At 40.3% G+C, this 19317-nt stretch overlaps 1 protein-coding gene across 6 annotated transcripts in view; it reads left to right on the top strand.

The window, feature by feature from the left end:
- slc5a6a (solute carrier family 5 member 6a) overlaps positions 1–15900 on the top strand; it is a 42080-nt gene extending 26180 nt beyond the window's left edge. For 2 of the 6 annotated variants that reach the window (XM_047573322.1, XM_047573321.1), the window contains 16 exons: positions 3310–3549; positions 3702–3923; positions 4556–4621; positions 5758–5809; positions 5947–6014; positions 6284–6438; positions 6550–6690; positions 6803–6932; positions 7023–7111; positions 7558–7670; positions 8010–8077; positions 8306–8392; positions 8562–8746; positions 8849–8952; positions 12480–12601; positions 12686–15900. In XM_047573322.1, the coding sequence (XP_047429278.1) occupies positions 3424–3549; positions 3702–3923; positions 4556–4621; positions 5758–5809; positions 5947–6014; positions 6284–6438; positions 6550–6690; positions 6803–6932; positions 7023–7111; positions 7558–7670; positions 8010–8077; positions 8306–8392; positions 8562–8746; positions 8849–8952; positions 12480–12601; positions 12686–12889 (1932 nt within the window). In that variant the 5' untranslated portion in view covers positions 3310–3423 and the 3' untranslated portion in view covers positions 12890–15900. Of the gene's footprint in view, positions 1–3309; positions 3550–3701; positions 3924–4555; positions 4622–5757; positions 5810–5946; positions 6015–6283; positions 6439–6549; positions 6691–6802; positions 6933–7022; positions 7112–7557; positions 7671–8009; positions 8078–8305; positions 8393–8561; positions 8747–8848; positions 8953–9427; positions 10309–12479; positions 12602–12685 lie in introns of those variants that run through there. The other 4 variants (XM_047573319.1, XM_047573318.1, XM_047573320.1 and 1 more) reach the window with 3 other exon arrangements.
- Positions 15901–19317: the final 3417 nt, after the last annotated feature.

Raw genomic sequence — 19317 nt, 5'->3', positions numbered from 1 at the left:
TTTTCAGACCTGGGTCGACTTGCCTTTGGTGTGCTTTAGTGTGCTGCACAGTTCCTGATATCTGCGGCCGAATCTCTTCTTCTCCTTGGATGCAGAGCGCTGCCATGATCGTTAAAAAACAGTGTGATATCACTGTACAAACAATGTATAAACACAGTCGTACATGCTTTCCCCGATGGGTGCATGACGTAGGACTAATTCACCTATGCGCTTCCATTAACGATCGTGTAACAACATATTTGATTTGCCTAATTGAAAAAATTAACAAAAATCTGCCTTTCAGAGATTGGTCTTTATGGGAGTAGACCAAAGCTCTATTTTTGAGCTGGAGCTTCTACAATGATGCAGTCTGACAGTTCGTCAAGTGACAGAATGTATACATCCACCTGAGAGTGAAAAACCCAGGTCGATGCGGCATTCCTGTTCACATCGAAGCAAAGCCGATAAAATCCCGGGTTGATTGCCGGGTCTGCGACCCGGGTTTTTCACTCGATGTGAAAGGGGCTACAGAAACATCCACCCATGCACACACACCATCAGTTGCACTGGGAGCTGAGGGTTCAGTGTCTTGCTCCATGACACTTTGGCATATAGCCAATTCCAGAGATCGAGACAGCCGCCTGCACAAGTGAAAAGTGAGCTAGCTGCTTTTAGAGGAGAAGTTAGCCTGAAGCTAAACACCATTGCCACCGACCTAAAGAACATAATGGACCAAGTTGACAGAGACGAAGCAGAGATTAGCCGTTGTGGAAGAGGGGAGCTAAAGAGTTGCTTATCCACTCTTTGGAACTTCAAGCCCAATTGCAAAAGAAACTGACGGACATGGAGGCACGTTCAAGAAGGAATAACATACGCATCCATGGCATCCCTGAAGGAGCGGAGGGGGAAAATATTCAAGACTTTGTGTAAAACTAAAGAAATGGCAACAGGCGACCATGCGGTTCTATGGGCTGCCATAGACTCCAATGGTGGAAGACGGAATAATAATAATAATAATAATAATAGGAAAACATAGAATCACAGTGGGTTCCTCGCAGCTTCGCTGCTTGGACCCCAAAAACAATGGAGTTCCTGCAGCTTCGCTTCTTGGACCCCCAATAATAAAAATAATAATAATAATAATAATAACACTAACAAAAACAATGGGGTTCCTGCAGCTTTGCTGCTTGGACCCACAATAACACTAACAAAAACAATGGGGTTCCTGCAGCTTCGCTGCTTGGACCCACAATAACCCTAACAAAAACAATGGGGTTCCTGCAGCTTCACTGCTTGGTCCCCCAATAATAACACTAACAAAAACAATGGGGTTCCTGCAGCTTCGCTGCTTGGACCCCCAATAATAATAATAACACTAACAAAAACAATGGGGTTCCTCGCAGCTTTGCTGCTTGGACTCCAATAATAAGAAAACGTAGAATCACAATGGGTTCCTCGCAGCTTCACTGCTTGGATCCCAAATAGGAATGATTGACATATGGAGAGAGGTCATCCACATGAAAAGTGTTATACGTTTTTCTCCTTCCCACTCAGGGTTGATACAAGTATAGATTTTATTTTATTTTTTTTTTATGTTCAATGTAGATCGACAGAGTCATAAAATTTCACATTGATTATATAAATTTATTGTACAGATTATTTCCATCAATCATCACTGATTACTGAAACAGACAGGTTTTGTGAAGAATAGATTGACACAAGATAATTTTAACCGTACACTGCATATAATTAGTTTCATGGAAAAAAAACTGATGGTGAATGAGTGGTTTAATAACTAGGTTGTGAATTACTTTAAATCCATAGATAATTTACCAACAGCCAGAATTAAAGTAAATAGCAATCTATCCAAAACTGTCTTCTCTAAAGAGGATGCAGACAGCGGTATCCCCTTAACCCCATCCTATTTGCCCTATATATTGAACCTCGAATACAGGTTATCAGAGAGGACAAAGATAAAACAGATGTTGTGATTGGAGGTGGGCACTATAAGATATGTGCCTAGGCTGATAATATTCTCTTAACACTTAATTATCCAAATAGATCTTTGCATAAGATACTAGCCCTATCAAAAACATTTGGTTCTTACTCCGGTTACAAGTGAAATTTACATAAAACTCAAACTCTCACCTTCAACTACCTACCACCTGAAAGCATTTGTAAAATGCGCAAGTTTAAATGGAATGACGCAGATATTAAATATCCAATCTATATAACCAAATAGATATTATTAAGATGAATATACTATCCAGGCTGCTTTTTCTCTTTCAGTCTTTGTCTGTGGAAGCACCTACAAAACAATTCACTGAATGGAACAGATTAATTTTAAACTTTATTTAGGAAAAGGACCAAGACCAAGAATAAAGTTACAGACAGCTGCAGCTTTCTAAGGACAAAAGTGGGATGGCACTGCCATGCTTTGAAGGTTATTACAGAGTGGCACAACTGCACTCATTAGTCTGCTGGTAGAACCCTAACATTGATGCGAAATGGAAAGATTTGGAGCAGACCCAAATAGATAAACCCCTATCATCAATCCTAGGAGACAGGAATCTTCAAAGGGAAGGACTTGCTAAACTCTCTAACTGGAGTACTTTCCCCTTAAATAATTGAAAAAAAAATAAAAATAAAAAACTACAAGAATATGCGCTGGGTTGCCTGTGATTCTGATTTTGAGGCAGCGAAATTGGACAGTAGATTTAAGCAATGGATTAATAGACGGATCACATCCTACTGCACTATTTCCACCCAGGGGTGTTGGAACACTATTCAGCAACTTACAAAAAAACAGAATTTAGAGAAGCAAGACTTTTATAGATATCTACAGGTAAGAACTTACTTTGAGAAACATATTTAAACTACTGAGAAGGTACAAGCATGTCTGATTAATGTTTTTGTTGACGTTATTAATGGAAAAACTAACAAAAAAAAAACTATTTCCAGAATCTTCATGAATCAAAATTTCAGGGACTGTTGTGCTTAAACCACGTTCCCTGTGAATTCAATTCAATTCAATTTTATTTATATAGCGCCAATAACAATATAAATTGCCTCAAGACGCTTTACAAAAATTGGTCTGAAACCTCCAGAGCAAGCCTGAGGATGACAGTGGCAAAGAAAAACTGACTACTTTGTTTCTGTCTGTTTTGTCTTTGGAGTCGACCAGTTTTTGTGTTACTGGGTTTGAAATAGTATAACACATATAATGTGTATATGATGCCGATGCCTGGGTATATTTGTCATTAGTGGTTTTCCACTCACAAGCTTGAGCGGAAGGCACTAACATGACCTCCTAACAATCCTTGTTTCCAGTTCCCAGCAAGTACCTCATATGGGTGAAGTGCTCTCTTTGATGTTGTAATCAGCCCCCAGAGACTGTGTTTCCAAGGACCTTCACTCTCCAATCCCTCTACATCTACCATCAACATGGGGGAGGTGGTCCAGATGCACTTCACCACAGTTGACTATGTCATCTTTGTCTTACTGCTGGTTTCCTCAACTGGGATTGGCCTTTTTTATGCTTTCTCTGGGGGGCGCCAGCGCACAACACAGGTATGTTTTGGTATTTGCCTATTCAGTTTTTCAATTTTCTTTCAGATAATACTTCATGTAGTTTCCTGCTACACTGAATGATTACACCAAATGCAGGTTGTGTTTTAGTCAGGTTTTGATTTTATCTGATGCTATTAGTTTAATTTTCACAGGAGTTTCTGATGGCTGACCGCTCTATGAGCTGCCTACCTGTGTCTCTGTCCCTACTGGCAACTTTCCAGTCAGCTGTGGCCATCCTCGGTGCTCCATCTGAAGTGTACACATATGGAACACAATACTGGTTCCTGGGCTGCTCCTACTTCTTGGGTCTGCTCATCCCAGCTCATGTGTTCATACCAATATTCTATAGGCTGCGCCTGTCTAGTGCCTATGAGGTACCAACAAGAAACATTAACACGCATTTATTTTTCTCTGATTATACACACATGCATTCACTTGTATTGGAATTAAAAAGAAAAAAAAACTGCTAACTCTGGTCAACAACCTAGCTTGTTTAAATTTGCTGTTCTGATTTTTCACACAGAAAAAGTGACAGTTGGCATTCATAAGTACTGCACTGTTGGTTTATTCAAACCTAACTTTCATATGCTTCCTGAAAAAAATATTGCATTTTTTTCTTTTTTTTTTTCAATTCTGTTTTCTATACTTTTCTTCTGCTCCTTCACTCTTTATCTTTCATGAGTGTGATCCTAGAGCTTAACATTCTTGTCCGACTTATCATAAACCATCGTTTAAGAGAAGCACATGTTCTCTGAAGAATTAACATCTCTAATCTATAATTAAGCTCCCTCTGTCTTGCAACTCAAGGATAGTAATCAGTCATTTGCCAGAGAAAAACTTAAGCAATGTCCTTTTAAGATCTGGCTTTAATGATCAGAACCTAAACTCACAATTATGACAATAAACATTTACCTTTCCAACTATTCTTCACAGGATGCCTGAGATGATATATGATCGACTTTTGATTTTAGACTGTTTTCTTTTCCATGTTCTCTCCTCTCAACAGTATCTGGAGCTACGTTTCAACAAGACAGTTCGCATATGTGGGACGGTGACCTTCATCTTTCAGATGGTATTTTGGTCTGCTTCATATTTTGTGTGCATATTAATGTAGGGAGTACAATATCACCTTCACGGATAAAGTAAACTCGTAAATCATTTGAAATCCATTTACTCCAGCTGGTCCTTTTAATAGAGATAGAAACTAAATAAATTATTTCAACCTTTGTTAGCTTGATGGTGTCCCATAGGAGCATTTTTGACAAAAGAAACGTTCCTATGGAGGTTACTATGGCATTCCTATGGACATTGACCTCGCAAGTGTCACGTTGGCCCTTGTAAAGTTTATTTTATGGCCTTTCCTTTATGACGTTAACAGTATCTTTATTTTCTTAAGTGAAATCATTAACCATGTTCTGTAATATTTTGCACTTACCGACGCCACCAGACATGGAAAATGTTTAGCAACAGCCTGTTTGTCATAACTAAGTGAGAGGTGGTTATGAGACCATGAGCCTGATAGTGTTTTTTTGCCCCTGTCTGGGCCACCTCAATTGATTGATCTGGTATTGTGATGTGAAAGTGGTTTGAATGTTTGAAATGACAAACTGAATAAGGAAGGTAACAGTTCTGTCTGATATTAGGCAAAGTATAGTGTCAGGCACAGTATATTTATTCTGTATATACACATTGTTAAAAGTTTTTGTGCCCCATCAGAATTTTCTACAATTCTGCATAAAATTATTCAATGCATCAGCACATTATTTTAGTTAGGTTGAAATGGGAACTTGGACATTTATTTATTCACAAAAATTCATAATTTGTTATGGGAAAACAGGGATTCACTTACTTTTGCACCTCATATCTGTTGTGCTTGGCCCGCGCATGACTACATGCAACTAAACGTCACAGGTAAATGCCTTTAGATATGGTTTTGTTTTTTTACAGCCTGATAAGTAACCAGTAAGTGGTTGCTTATCAGGCTGGAAAATGCTTGACCAGCCCTCTTCTCCTTACCATAATACACTCTGACAAACTTCTGTTGTAAAGATTTTATTTTTTTTATATACAATATAGGACATTGAAGGATACCTGAGTTTCATTAGCTCTATTGGAAACCCCTCTCAATGGACTCTAATTTGACCTTGTAAACTTGATAGATGTGTAATATTGTCTCTTTTTCCCTGTGTTGTTTCTGTGACTCTGCAGGTTATTTATATGGGAGTAGTCCTGTATGCTCCAGCACTGGCTCTTAATGCAGGTAAATACTTTATGTTCTACTTAACCAATAGTTGTGGTTTGGACATTCCCTTCATATGTCCAACATTGGTGCGCTGTTCGTGATTTTCATTTAAACATTTTCTATACTGTTATCTTGTGCATTGTGTCCACTTGCAGTGACTGGATTTGACCTGTGGGGGGCAGTACTGGCAATGGGATTGGTGTGCACTCTGTATACTGCTCTGGTAAGATAGTTTTCTATCTCTCTCTCTCTCTAGACTAGAGAGAGAGATAGATATACTGTAATATATATGCAGTGGTGTGAAAAAGTGCCCAATTCCTGATGTTTTATTTATTTATTTTTTCATGTTTGTCACACCTAAATGTTTCAGATCACAAACTAATTTAAATATAAGACAGAGATAAGTAAACACAAAATCCAGTTTTAAATGAAGGTTTTTAATGATCATTATGGAATTTCAAGTGAATCTATTTCTGTGCTCCTGTTTAACAGGGGGGTCTGAAGGCAGTGATCTGGACAGATGTGTTCCAGACAGTGGTGATGTTTGCAGGTCAGTTGGCTGTCATTGTGGTGGGAGCCAGTCAAGCAGGAGGTATAACAGAGGTCTGGAAGAAAGCCATCAATGGCAGCCGCATTGCTGGACTAGAGTGAGTAGTTAGAGTTAGAATATTTCTTTCTATATTTAGTGTTATGAAACATTTTTAATTTTGGAAACAATAATCTGGTGTTTATGTTGTTATGATGTACTGCTTGCACAGCTTGAACCCTGACCCTCTGGAGCGCCACACCTTCTGGACACTGGGAGTCGGGGGAATCTTCCTGATGTTAGCACTTTACGGTGTCAACCAGGCCCAGGTCCAAAGATACCTGAGTTCCAGAACTGAGAAAGAAGCTGTCATGTAAATGTCCTCAATATGCAATTCGTTTCAATATCTTTGTTGAAAACATGATACTATTAAAAAAAAAAAAACACTCTTGATAGCAATTGTCTTCACCCATCATGTCTTTTAGGTCCTGCTATGTAGTTTTCCCATGCCAGCAGATTGTCCTGTGTTTAGGCTGTATGATGGGTCTGGTCATGTTTGCTCGCTATGGAGAGGACAGCCCTCTGGACAAGGGTTACGTCAAAACTAATGACCAGGTGAACACTCGTCATGTTTCACCAGAATCAGCGGATCCTGAATGTCTTATATGTGGTTCTGATTGCACATCCTAAAATTTCTTTGTGCAGATGGTGTTGTACTTTGTTATGGATGTGTTCAGGGGGCTGCCAGGTCTCCCAGGCCTTTTTGTGGCATGTCTCTTCAGTGGAGCACTCAGGTAAACCACCAAAGAACCCACAGCAAGGCCACTGTTTATCACTACACAGAGGCTTAATACAAGTAAAGTTGTTGAACTTCCACCTGGCTGTCACACCATGTTGTTTAGAGGTTTAGTGTATCTGTGTTATTTATAAGGCAGTGAACCAGTTATCTTCAAATAATGAACCCTGGCAATAAGAACCCCAGCTGGTGAAGGATATGTAACTTTATGTGTGGAGCATCAAAACATCAAGACAGTTTGATCACATTTACATGTACCTGCTTATTGACACAGAGATAAAAGGGATGAATATTAAGACAGGAATTATTTCAGTCAGTAAATCTCATTGTACATCATCACTTTGAGTAAGTCCTCATAACTACAACACCCATGTACTTTCCTCAACATGTGTGCTGGTTATAAATCACTTTTATTCATTCAATACCATTATTTTCTCTCTCCAGTACCATCTCATCTGCTTTCAACTCCTTAGCAACCGTAACTATGGAGGACCTGATTAAACCTCATTTTCCAAATATGACTGAAGCAAATGCCACACTTCTGTCCAAAGGACTTGGTAAGAGTTTCATTATGCTTTGAGTATACTGTGTTTTTCCAAAGAATAATCTTCTTTTTTAATGTATGCATGTGAATTATTGTGAGACACTTGGTGTTAAGCAAAAAAAAGAAGAAACTCTACTGTTGTAGAGTGCTGCTTTGTATATTTGTATTTTGCATTGTGATATTAAAATTGTTCTGCATAGCAACACATGTCAGATTTTATTCTCATGTAGTGCTACAGATAAGATCTGACATGAACAACTGTGCGATCTGCACTGTGCATTTTAAATGTATTTTCCCTCAATTACTGTCAGTAAGTAGCATGTGTCAACTCTGTATTTTATTTGCTCCACAGCTTTGGTCTATGGTCTGGTGTGTCTAGCTATGGCCTACATTGCCTCCATAATGGGATCTGTGCTGCAGGTAACTGAGCTGAACAACTTACAGCATTACCAACTCACAAACAGCAACAGAGAGGCACATAGTTGGTTGCGATTGGCAAATGTTTTAATCTAAAGTGACTGTAACATGTGGCATAAAATTCACAGTTTTGAGATGAAAATCCATTACTAATTACTAATTTTGTGTTACAACAAACATCAGCATCCCAAAGAATCAGTCTGCATTGCTCTTTGTTCTCTTTGTCCTCAGGCAGCATTCAGTATCTTTGGGATGGTGGGTGGTCCCCTGCTGGGACTTTTCTGCCTGGGAATTTTCTTCCCCTGGGCAAACTCCATTGTGAGTCCTGCTTTAACTTGGAGAACTTTTTCAGTGTTTTAAACATCTGCTTTTTGTTATTGTGGTTACAGATTAATTGTAATAGTAGAATAAGGACAATGGGAATGAATGAGCAATCCAGTGTGTCTGAATTCCTTACCTCTTTCCTCTGCTTTTATCCTGCTCTCAGGGTGCAGTGGTTGGGTTGGTATCTGGCCTCGCCATGGCCTTCTGGATTGGCATTGGCAACTTTGTGATGCGTATGTCTGGTCCCACAGCTGTACCCCCATTCAACACCACTGCCCTGCCACTGTTTGATAACATCACTACTACTGTCCTGACTTCCTTGGTCCACAACACCACAACCAATCCAAGGTAACACATGATGTCTCAAGAGCTCTCTTTTTACGCTCTAACTGTATTTAAAGTCTACGGATTGTTTTTGTGTCTTTATTTGTTTATACTTCTCTTTTTTAGGCCAGCAGGTGTGGAGGCACTCTACTCATTGTCGTACATGTGGTACAGTGCTCACAACTCCACCACTGTTGTGGTGGTGGGACTGCTGGTGAGCCTACTGACAGGTACACACATGAAGTTGTACCTCCAAATCCCAAATGCTTAATTGTTCCTTTGGCAATTGGTTTAGTCAAACTAGGAATCTTTAGGTATAACACACTGAAAAAAGTGACTTTTTGGTGAAGTAAACTCTATTAGAGTAACTGTCATAATTTCTATCTTGTATTTTTAAGATTCAGTAAGAACTAGCGTAAGTAAAATTAAACATTTTATTAACGTAATACATGAATTATGAGGGAAGAGTAAGTTTTACTTAGGTTTCCTCATACAGTTTAAATGTTTAATAGTTGTATGTACATAAACCTAGAAATACTACACAAACTTTACTCTTAAAGTGTGGCGTTTTGAAACGCATGCATGACGCATGCGCACAGTAGGACTGGCTCTCCATATGATACATGCTGGATCACAGAGAAAGGTGTAGAACAAACGACAGTCATTTCGCAGGCAAGTTATTACTGTTCTGTTTTAAATTTGTAGAATGGCTGTGCCGTGCAGTGTGAAGCCCACAGCAACTTCGTGACGTGCCGACTGATGCTTTCGATACCAAATGTGTCTGTTTTAGTATCGATACTAATAATAAGTTGTCTATATTTCACCAGTCTGCACTAATTTGGGTTAACAACTTTTTTCGTAACAGTAGACAGTCATTTCAAACCTACTAATTACTTCATAACAGCAAATACTACAGATGTATAAAATTTACTTAAAATTTTGAGTAAAATGATGTTCCTGCCTATTAAAAGCAAGTAGACTTTACTTAATTTGTTTAAATAAATATAACTTAAAATTTAGATGTAATTAAGTAAATGTTACTTAATATTTTCACAACTGTTATGTTTTATGGTAAGTAAAATTTACTTGATACCTGCAAGTGAGTGTTACTTGATATTGCAGCATTAAATCTTACTTAATCATTTGCATGCAAATACTTACAATATATTTTTTAAGTTAATCTAATTTTTTTTCAGTGCATATACAGCCAGATACAGGGGCACCGCTAGGGATTCTGGGCCCCATGAAAATAACGTTTTTTTACTGGGCCCCCAAACAGCTGGCAAGGACGCCCGCGAAAATTTGTGATGCTATTTTACATAAAACTATGCATTTTGATGGTATTTTTGACTATCATTTCCATATTATGAAAAAAGAAAAACATGACAGTTGACAGGTAGGTAAGCACTGAGCACTCTGAATACAATGGAATTCATTTAGATTCATTTATTTGCTGCAACACTGATAAATTCTAAATTAGGCTGAAAAATACAAAACTTAAATATAAAATAAACTCTTTCATTAAAATAATAGCAATTATCATCTGTGGGGAACCAAGTAAAACCTCAGCAAAAAAAAAAAAAAAAAAAACACCATCAAAAAACTGGCCAATGGCCAATGATTGGCTTATCATGAAAGCTTACTCCACCTTAGCCAATCATCATCATTTATGCAGTTGTCTCGCCCCTTCTCCTTTTTCCCCCCTTTTCGGCACCCCGGTCAGATACTCAGGTTATATAAACTGACCAGACTTTTTGCCATGAGCGATTCAATTCAATTTTATTAACATAGCATCAGTAACAATACAAGTTGTCTCACGGCGTTTTACAGAAAACAGCCAGAAGAGACAGAAAAGAGAGAAGAGAACTGCACACATACATCTGTTATAGATGCATGTATCGGACTAAACCAAACATATAGAATCTAATAGTACAAGATATACCTGATGATGTTATGTGACAGTTTGAGAGTGTCAAGTGGGGAGGGTGTTGTAAGTGAGGACCCAGATGCAGGACTATAGATGAGGCACGAAGTTCAAACAAAAAGTATTTAATAACAAACAAAAGGCGCTGCAAGCATGGCAGGAAAATCCAAAATCCAAAAATCAAAAGAAATCATCAACATGATGTGGAAACATGGCAGCTGGAACAAGACATGGAACATGGCATGAAGACATCAACCTAACATTAACGACGCAACAAGGAACAAAGGGAAAGGCAGGGCTTTATATACACATGAGGACTGAGGGATGACAAGACACAGGTGAAATGCATGAGGACAATCAACACAGGTGAGACCAATAAACAATCAAGAGACAAGGAGGCACAAGACAGGATATCCACAACTTAACAAAATAAAACCGGATACACAACAAGACACAAAATAAGGGACAGACATCCGGCTTAGGATCGGGAACGTAGCCCTGGGCAGCAGGTGTGGCGACCGGCTCAGGATCGGGAACATAGACGTGGGCTGCTGGTGCGGCGACCGGCTCAGGAACACAGGCGGGGACTGCCGGTGCGGCGACCGGCTCAGGATCCGGAACGTAAACGTGGGCTGCTGGTGCGGTGACCAGCTCAGGAACGTAGACGTGGACAGCAGGTGCGGCGACCAGCTCAGGAACGTAGGCGTGTGCAGCAGGTGCGGCAACCAGCTCAGGATTGGGAACGTAGACATGGGCTGCTGGTGCGGCAACCGGCTCAGGATCGGGAACGTAGCCCTGGGCAGCAGGTGTGGCAACCGGCTCAGGATCGGGAACATAGACGTGGGCTGCTGGTGCGGCGACCGGCTCAGGATCGGGAACGTAGCCCTGGGCAGCAGGTGTGGCGACCGGCTCAGGATCGGGAACGTAGACGTGGGCTACAGGTGCGGCGACCGGCTCAGGATCGGGAACATAGACGTGGGCTGCTGGTGCGGCGACCGCCTCAGGAACGTGGTCTGCCGGAGCTAACGGCTCCTCAGGATCGGGGACGTGGACAACCGGAGCAAACAGCTCCTCGGGAACGTGGACGATGGGAACGTGGACGAGGGGAGCAAACGGCTCCTCGGGAACGGGAACGTGGGATGCTGCGGGCGGCTGGATCCGGGATGCAGGCACTGGGAGCGCTCCGGGCGGCCGGGACCGGGCCACAGGCACTGGGAGCACTGAGACCATGCCAACAAGCCTAAACAGAAAATATCTAAAGCGATGTATTGAAATTTTACTGTATTCTTTAAATTAAACATATTACACTATTTTGGTCCATATAATATTGCAAACTTAGATGAATTTTTTTACACAGAAACAGCTAACATAATTATATTGATAACAGCTGCGTGTTATGACGGTCCTCCTGAGGTGCTTAATAGATATTGGAATGGCAATGTTGGCCTGTCCCTCCAGCACTTAAATCGGGACTGATAATCCATATAATTAACTACTATTTGGGTTAGATGTCCATCTCCTCTTCCTTCTCAAGAACCTGACATTTGTGGCTTTCATTAACTACCATACAACATGCTTAGATCTTTCTTTCATTGGGATGTTGAAGACAACTCTGTATATTAAAACATTCTAATTCTGGACACTTAAATAGACAATACAGTTAGTAAATGGAGTGCAATGAGGTTCACTGGCAGCATCAGGCATAATGTGGCGCTAATTACACAGTTCATGAAGAGAAAACAGCCAATCATCAATCACGTGTCAATTTTAACTATGTACAAACAATGGGCTGATAAAGTGCTGTCTTATCCATTTGTCTTGATTATATTTTAGGACCTATGAAGGAGAAGGAGCTGGTTCCAGGCACAGTTTACCCACTCCTAGGCACACTACTTTTCTTTCTGCCCGAGCGCTACAGAGAGAAGCTTTGCTGTGTCACTCCTTTGCCTCAGAAGGTATTTACCTTTGGTACAGCTGTGCATTTTCCATTTTGGTTTGTTGTGATGTATGCTTTCAGTAGTGGTATTGCCCTTGTTTAGCAGCCCAAAGAAACCAACACACAGCCTTATCAAATGGCCACAAAAGATGGCAACGGAGCAGCTTACTGCAGAGACGACATGGACACAGAAGATAAAGAAGCAGAGAGCGACAGAGCCAAGACAGTGGATGAAGACTTGGAGACACGGTTTTCTGTTCCCTCATGCCAGCTGACAACTCACATGGTTCAGGAGACAGCCTTGTAACCCTTTTTTCTTCCACTTATTAAACGCACAATATGCTGACACTTTCACCCAAGCTGTTGTACTATTCAGTCCTTTGGTGGGAAGTGCAACAAAAGAGATCATAAAAGGTATTAAGGAGAAGCTCCTGAAGATCACAGTATCTGATGAATTCGATTTAAGTGTAGGTTTATGTTTCGCAGTGTGTGTGCACCGAAACAATGTTTTCATGGGAACATGCTCACAATTTATTCTCAAAGCTGACAAGTAACTAACAACAGTCAAACAGAATCAGGTAGATGTGACATGTTATTTTTATACAAAAGATGGAACTATTAATTCACATATTATGTATGTAAGAGAGTAATATAAATAGAGCAAAATATATCTGAGAGACTGAATTTTAACTGAGGTCATGTGCTACTGTGATAGTGTAGTGTCTTTACGTGGCCTTTGTTCAGTACTGATAGCTGCTTACAGGCAGTAGATCTCTAAATATGAGTCCATAAAAGTAAAGCTGTGTGTTCAGATGTTTGCAGAGTGTTCATCTCGTGGGGACAATTAAATGAAATCTGTCAGTACCCTGTTTCAACATACAGTTCATGAACAGAAAACAGCCATGATCCATCATGTGTTAGTTTTAACTACCGTATATACAATGGGCTTAGATCTTTCACTGGGATGTTGAAGACAAGTCTGTATATTAAAATACTTAAAATGTTGGACACTTTCTCTAATGCTTGCATTTAATCATGGTTGAAAGTAAACATGTGCATGCAGGCAGTGTTTTAAGACGGAGGTGTCCTTTGAGAGGGTTAAGCCTTTTGAAAGGCGTAATAAAATGGGTAGAATCTATCAGTTTAGTAATAGAACATGTGTGCAGTGCACACTTGAACCTATTCAATTACATCACCTTTTGTTATTTTGAATTAACTACATAAATGTAGTTCTAAATTGTGTTCAGTCTCGGTAAACCTGTCCTAAACTGTTCTGTCAAGATGTATAGATCACTTCCATGAAGTTATAAGTGCCTCAATGGCTGAGTGTTCTTTTGATGAGCTGGAATGAATATGATACTTCATTCTGAAAGGCATGATTAGTTTCATGTGTTCTAAGCACAAGTCCCTCTGTTCCCATCTGAATACAGCTTTGCCCTTATCACACAGAGAAGCCATCTTGGACCTTAGACAAGTACATAAAGATAACATAGTCATCTGCGGTAATTTTGTTTTCCTCTATGTGCCCATCTCTCTCTTTTTTCATGCTATCAGTGCCAATATGTAATTGACATGAGCAATCTGTTGTCTGAATATTTTGAACTTCATCATTGTTGTCGTGACACTTTGGAACCCGAGAATTCTTGACCATCATTATTTCAGCATTTCAAGTCATCTATTCATTATGTGAGACAAATTGCTGTTGTTGTGTCTTCACTGTTTTCCTCACAGTTCCGTCTGTGCTCTTGCTAATGGACTCCGCGGCTATGGTTTGTCACGTGACTTCCTGTTTGCTTAGGGTGTAATGGCCAAACCAGTTGCTGACTTGCTTCAGAAGACTCCTCTACAACTTATGGAGTGTTCACATGAAGCCTTTTACAACAAATGTTTACCTACATCTTGTTTCAGTAGTCCATATCCGTGTGTGTTGGCACAAGCAGATAATGGTGCTGTCTCAGTTGCCTTGCAAAGTAATGCCCTTCTGAGTTAGTTTGCTGAAATTCAAGTACAAACCAGACAATCATGGTGGCACAACTGGGGAAAAAAGTAGCTCTGCATGTTCCACGTATTAGAAAAGGATTATTTGGAGAACTTTGGAGACTGAATCCCGTGTTTGCTGGAATGTTGAGCCTTTTTAAAAACCTGTAAGCAGCAGTCCATTACAAGAACCAGCATGCTTTCTACCACCCTGACACTCAAATACCTCGATTTATCCAAAGCATATAGATTTCTTTCAGATTTTTATTTTTATTTTACTTTTTACCCAACATATTTAAGGTCATATTTTTATATGTTTGTAATTTCACTTTAAGCCTGAACACATTTCATGAAGTGACATGTGTCATTCTATATGCAAGAGCCATAAAAAGTTTGTTCTTGTGAATGTCGGGCAGAACTGGGATGTAGCAGTCCACTAACATTATCACTTTTGAACAGAGTTGGCCATTTGATTATCAACCCTAACCCTGTTTTCCAGATCACTACCACCCTTTGCTGTAGGCAGCATTTCACAAAAGTGCTACATCTGAAATTCTGTCAAAATCACAACTATTCAAACATTTAATGGTTTCAACCCATACTGAACTACTTTTAAATGACATGTTACTGTGTGTGCCCAATGACTGTGTTGAATCCTTCTCCATCATACCTGAAATTACTTGATGTGCGTGCCTATAGTGTACTGATGCATACAACAAACCCCTTTACAATGTGAGCCAACATTAGAACTCATACGCTGTACTATTAACTTTAGTTCTGCTAACTATATCATCTTGAAACCCAGGCTGGGTAGTGAAATGTGACAAAAATGGACACTAACACACTTAGTAAAGCACAACCTGGTCAGGTCTCCTGTTGAAAGAGTCTGAAGCCAATATGTGATAAAAAGCAGCTCAGTGTCAACTGTGGCCATCTTACAGTGAAACAACTTGGCATTAATTAATTTCCAGCAACAATAAATATTGCTTTGAGCAATATTTATTTGTTCTCCCATTTACAAGAATTCTCCCTGTTATGCATTCCAAAGAGAAAAACGCCCCATAAGCACTGAAGTCGCGATGACTCCTCTGCTTTGGCTGTGCCTTCATTTTGTGTTGATGTATTATGAAGTATTTTCACATATGTCCCAGAATATTGCAGCGTGAGCCCAGAGCCCTCAGCCCAGACTATGTTGTAGGGTGGAGGAGCATGGCATAGGAAACTAATGCATGCTCCCTTTAAATTAATGAAAACCTAAACTGACTTAAATCTTTTGTCATGTTTCTACGTTTGATGTACTTGAATTTCACTGACAATTAAAACTTATGATTACAAATTGAATCTATTCTCTATTTTTTTTTTTATTGGAAATCAGAGTTTAATGATGAACCTGATATGTCACAGTGCCATTGAGTGTGAGTGTGTGAAAACAAGCTGAAACAAGGGTAAACACACTCTTGAATATGTTTCGCCACTCATCCAAGTAGTATACATAGACATAATAAAGAGTACACTGCAAAAAATCAAAATCTTACCACGTATATTTGTCTCATTTCTAGTCCAAATATCTCATTACACTTAATATAAGACACAACTGGAACAAAGTTCCATTTCAGCAAGATATAGGGACTTGTTTTAAGACAATACATCTTGGATATCTTGTTAAGTGAAAAAGTCTTGAAAACATCTTGTTTGGAGTCATATGCCATATGAAACAAACTTTTTTTGAAGAGGCTTTTAAGCTGCTGTGTTATTTGCAAAAGATAAACCATCTTGTTTCAGGAATTAGACTTACTTGGTTTAAGAAAACATATCTTGTTTATAGGAAAGCCATAAGTTTCAACGGATTTTGACAAAAACTCATCAGATAGTGACTTTCTAGAGTCTGCTGTTTGCCTCATGGTGATCACAAGACTAGGGATTCCCAGAATGTTGAAGTATTCCTTCAATCAAAATAAAACTTGATACAACGATACACAAATCCAGGATTTTTTAATGTGCAGTTACATAAAATTAATTTCTGCCATAAATCCCTGTTTTGGTAATGGTAACCAGGCTGTGCGGCTATTTTACCTTACTGTGGTAAGGTACACACAATGCGACCTGCGAAATAAGAAAACAGAAACATGATGTTCAATAAACATTATATTTTTTTTTATAGTTTATCCACTTGAAACCATACGTTAGTCTAGTGCAATTGTTCAATCACAGATACATTTGTATTATACAGTCCTATTTTTATCACTAAGAGTCAGACGTGCATCATTGAGGTGCTTTCACACTGTTGAAGTGCTTCGGTGATTCGGGCACATTGTGGCCCATCAGGGGATCACACTCCTCAGCCTCCCCAGGAAAGTCTAAGCCAGGGTGCTGGAAAAGAGGGTCTGATAGATAGTTGAACCTCAGATCGATGAGGAACAATGTGGTTTTCGCCCCGGGTGTGGAACCATGGACCAGCTCTTTACCCTTGCAAGGGTGCTGGAGGGGAAATGGGAGTTTGCCCAACCGGTCCACATGTGTTTTGTGGATTTGGAGAAGGCTTACAATCGTGTCCCCAGGGGTATCCTGTGCGGGGGTGCTCTGGGAGTATGGGGTGGATGTAAGTCAGACTTGTTCCCAGTGAGTGTTGGACTCCACCAGGGCTGCCCTTTGTCACAGGTTCTGTTCATAATTTTTATGGACAGAATTTCTAGGCGCAGGGTGTCGAGTTCGGTGATCAGAGGATCTCGTCCCTGCTTTTTGTGGATGATGTGGTCCTCTTAGTTTCATCAAACTGCAACCTCCAGCTCTTGCTGGGGCGGTTCGCAGCCGAGTGTGAAGCAGCTGTGATGAAGATCAGCACCCTCAAGTCCGAGGCCATGGTTCTCAGTCTGAAAAGGGTGGATTGCTCACTCAGGGTCGGGGGGAAGTCCTGACTCAAGTAGAGGAGTTCACGAGCGAGGGTAGAATGGAGCGAGAGATCGACAGATGGATTGGATCGGCGTCTGCAGTGTTGCGGCCGCTTAACTGGTCCGTCGTGGTGAAGAGAGAGCTAAGCAGAAAGGTGAAGCTCTCAATTTACTGGTCAATCTATGTTCCAACCCTCACCTATGGTGCCCAGGATTTTTTAATGTTCAGTTACATAAAATTAATTTCTGCCATAAATCCCTGTTTTGGTAATGGTAACCAGGCTGTGCGGTATGATGAGTTTATGGAGCTCGGACACTCAGGAGGAGCTCCCGAGGAGCACCTGGGGATTCCTCCAGGGGAGCTGGTGGAAGTAGCCGGGGAGAGGGCCGTCTGGACATCCCTCCTGAAGCTGCTGCCCCCGCGACCCGGACCTTGATAAGCGTATGAAGACGAGACGAGACGAGTAAAAACAACATCATAGAGAAGCATCAATCTGCTTTCAGGATGAACCACAGTACAGAGACAGCCCCTTTAATGATTTTAAATGACATCAGGTGTAATTTAGATAACCATAAACTCACAGTCTTGGTTCTGTTGGATCTAACCGCAGAACTTCGATACAGTAGACTATGGCATTTTAATAAACAGACTGATGCACCTGGTCGGTCTCTCTGGCACTGTTCTTAACTGGTTCATCTCATACCTCTCTGATAGAAGCTTCTTTGCAAGTCTACATACCTGTTCCTCAGGAACCCACGGGATTCAGTACGGGGTTTCTCAGGGGTCAATTCTAGACCCAACTCCCTTTAACCTCATTTGCTTCCCCTGGGGGACGTCATCACGAGGCACTGCATCAGCTTCCATAGTTATGCTGATGATATGCAGCTGGGCCTATTGATGCTCTTTTAAACTGTATTTTAGATGTCCAGTCATGGATGGCAGAGAACTTCTTACAGCTCAACCAGGACCAAAACAGAGATTTTAGTCATTAGTCCTGAACAACAGAGAAAGAAACCTTTATAAAACAGGATTTTAAGCTATCACAATCTGTTAAAGATCTGGGCGTTATCTTTAACACTGAGTTTAGTTGTTTTTTTTGTTTGTTTGTTTGTTTGATACTTATATTTTTTTTATTAGTTTTTATGTCAGGAATTGACAAACATTACAACATCACAGTACTTTCAAATGAGAAATAACATAGCCAGGCAACTGGATCACAGGGGAATCAGCAAATACAATTTTCGCTCTACTTAGTTCAAACAGTAAGTTCGTTTACATGCAGAGCTTAATCGAGCTATGCTCAAAATTCGACTTTCTCACTACAGTCCTTGTCCCAGTTTACATGCAGCGCAAGAAAATCGAATAACTGTTCTCATCTTGCGTGCGTCTCTTTTCTGCAAGATAATACCACGTTAATACGGCCCCATTTCTGGTTGACCTATTACGTGATACAATAAAATAAATAAAAAGAGTGGTTCATGCGGCGGACCGGCATTTCAAACAACAACCAGATGGATGACTCGTACGTAATGTTCGCGCTACTTCTAGTGCAGGTAAGATCTGCGCTATCCCTCTGACAGTTCTTCTAGCGGCTCCGTTCCTCTTCTTCTTCTACGACTGGCTTTCTTGGACATTTTTGTTACAGGGTCACACGCCAACGCAGTGGTTCTGGCTTGAAAACTCCATTCCAATCGCATCATCTAGATGTCTCAATCTGTGTTTGTTTATATGCACTTAAATTCTCCTGTTATAGTCCGATTAAGGCAATAATTAGTTCAACTGGCGGTTATACATCCCATCAAACAGAGCATTAGCAAGACAATAAAATAAAAGTAGAATGGAGGGGGAGGTCATGACTGACCCTCCTCG

The sequence above is a fragment of the Mugil cephalus genome, chromosome 21 (genome assembly GCF_022458985.1).
Source record: "Mugil cephalus isolate CIBA_MC_2020 chromosome 21, CIBA_Mcephalus_1.1, whole genome shotgun sequence".
NCBI classification, from domain to species: Eukaryota; Metazoa; Chordata; class Actinopteri; order Mugiliformes; family Mugilidae; genus Mugil; species Mugil cephalus.
Note: the sequence above shows the minus strand (reverse complement) of the source record. Positions and strands in the feature narration are given on the sequence as shown.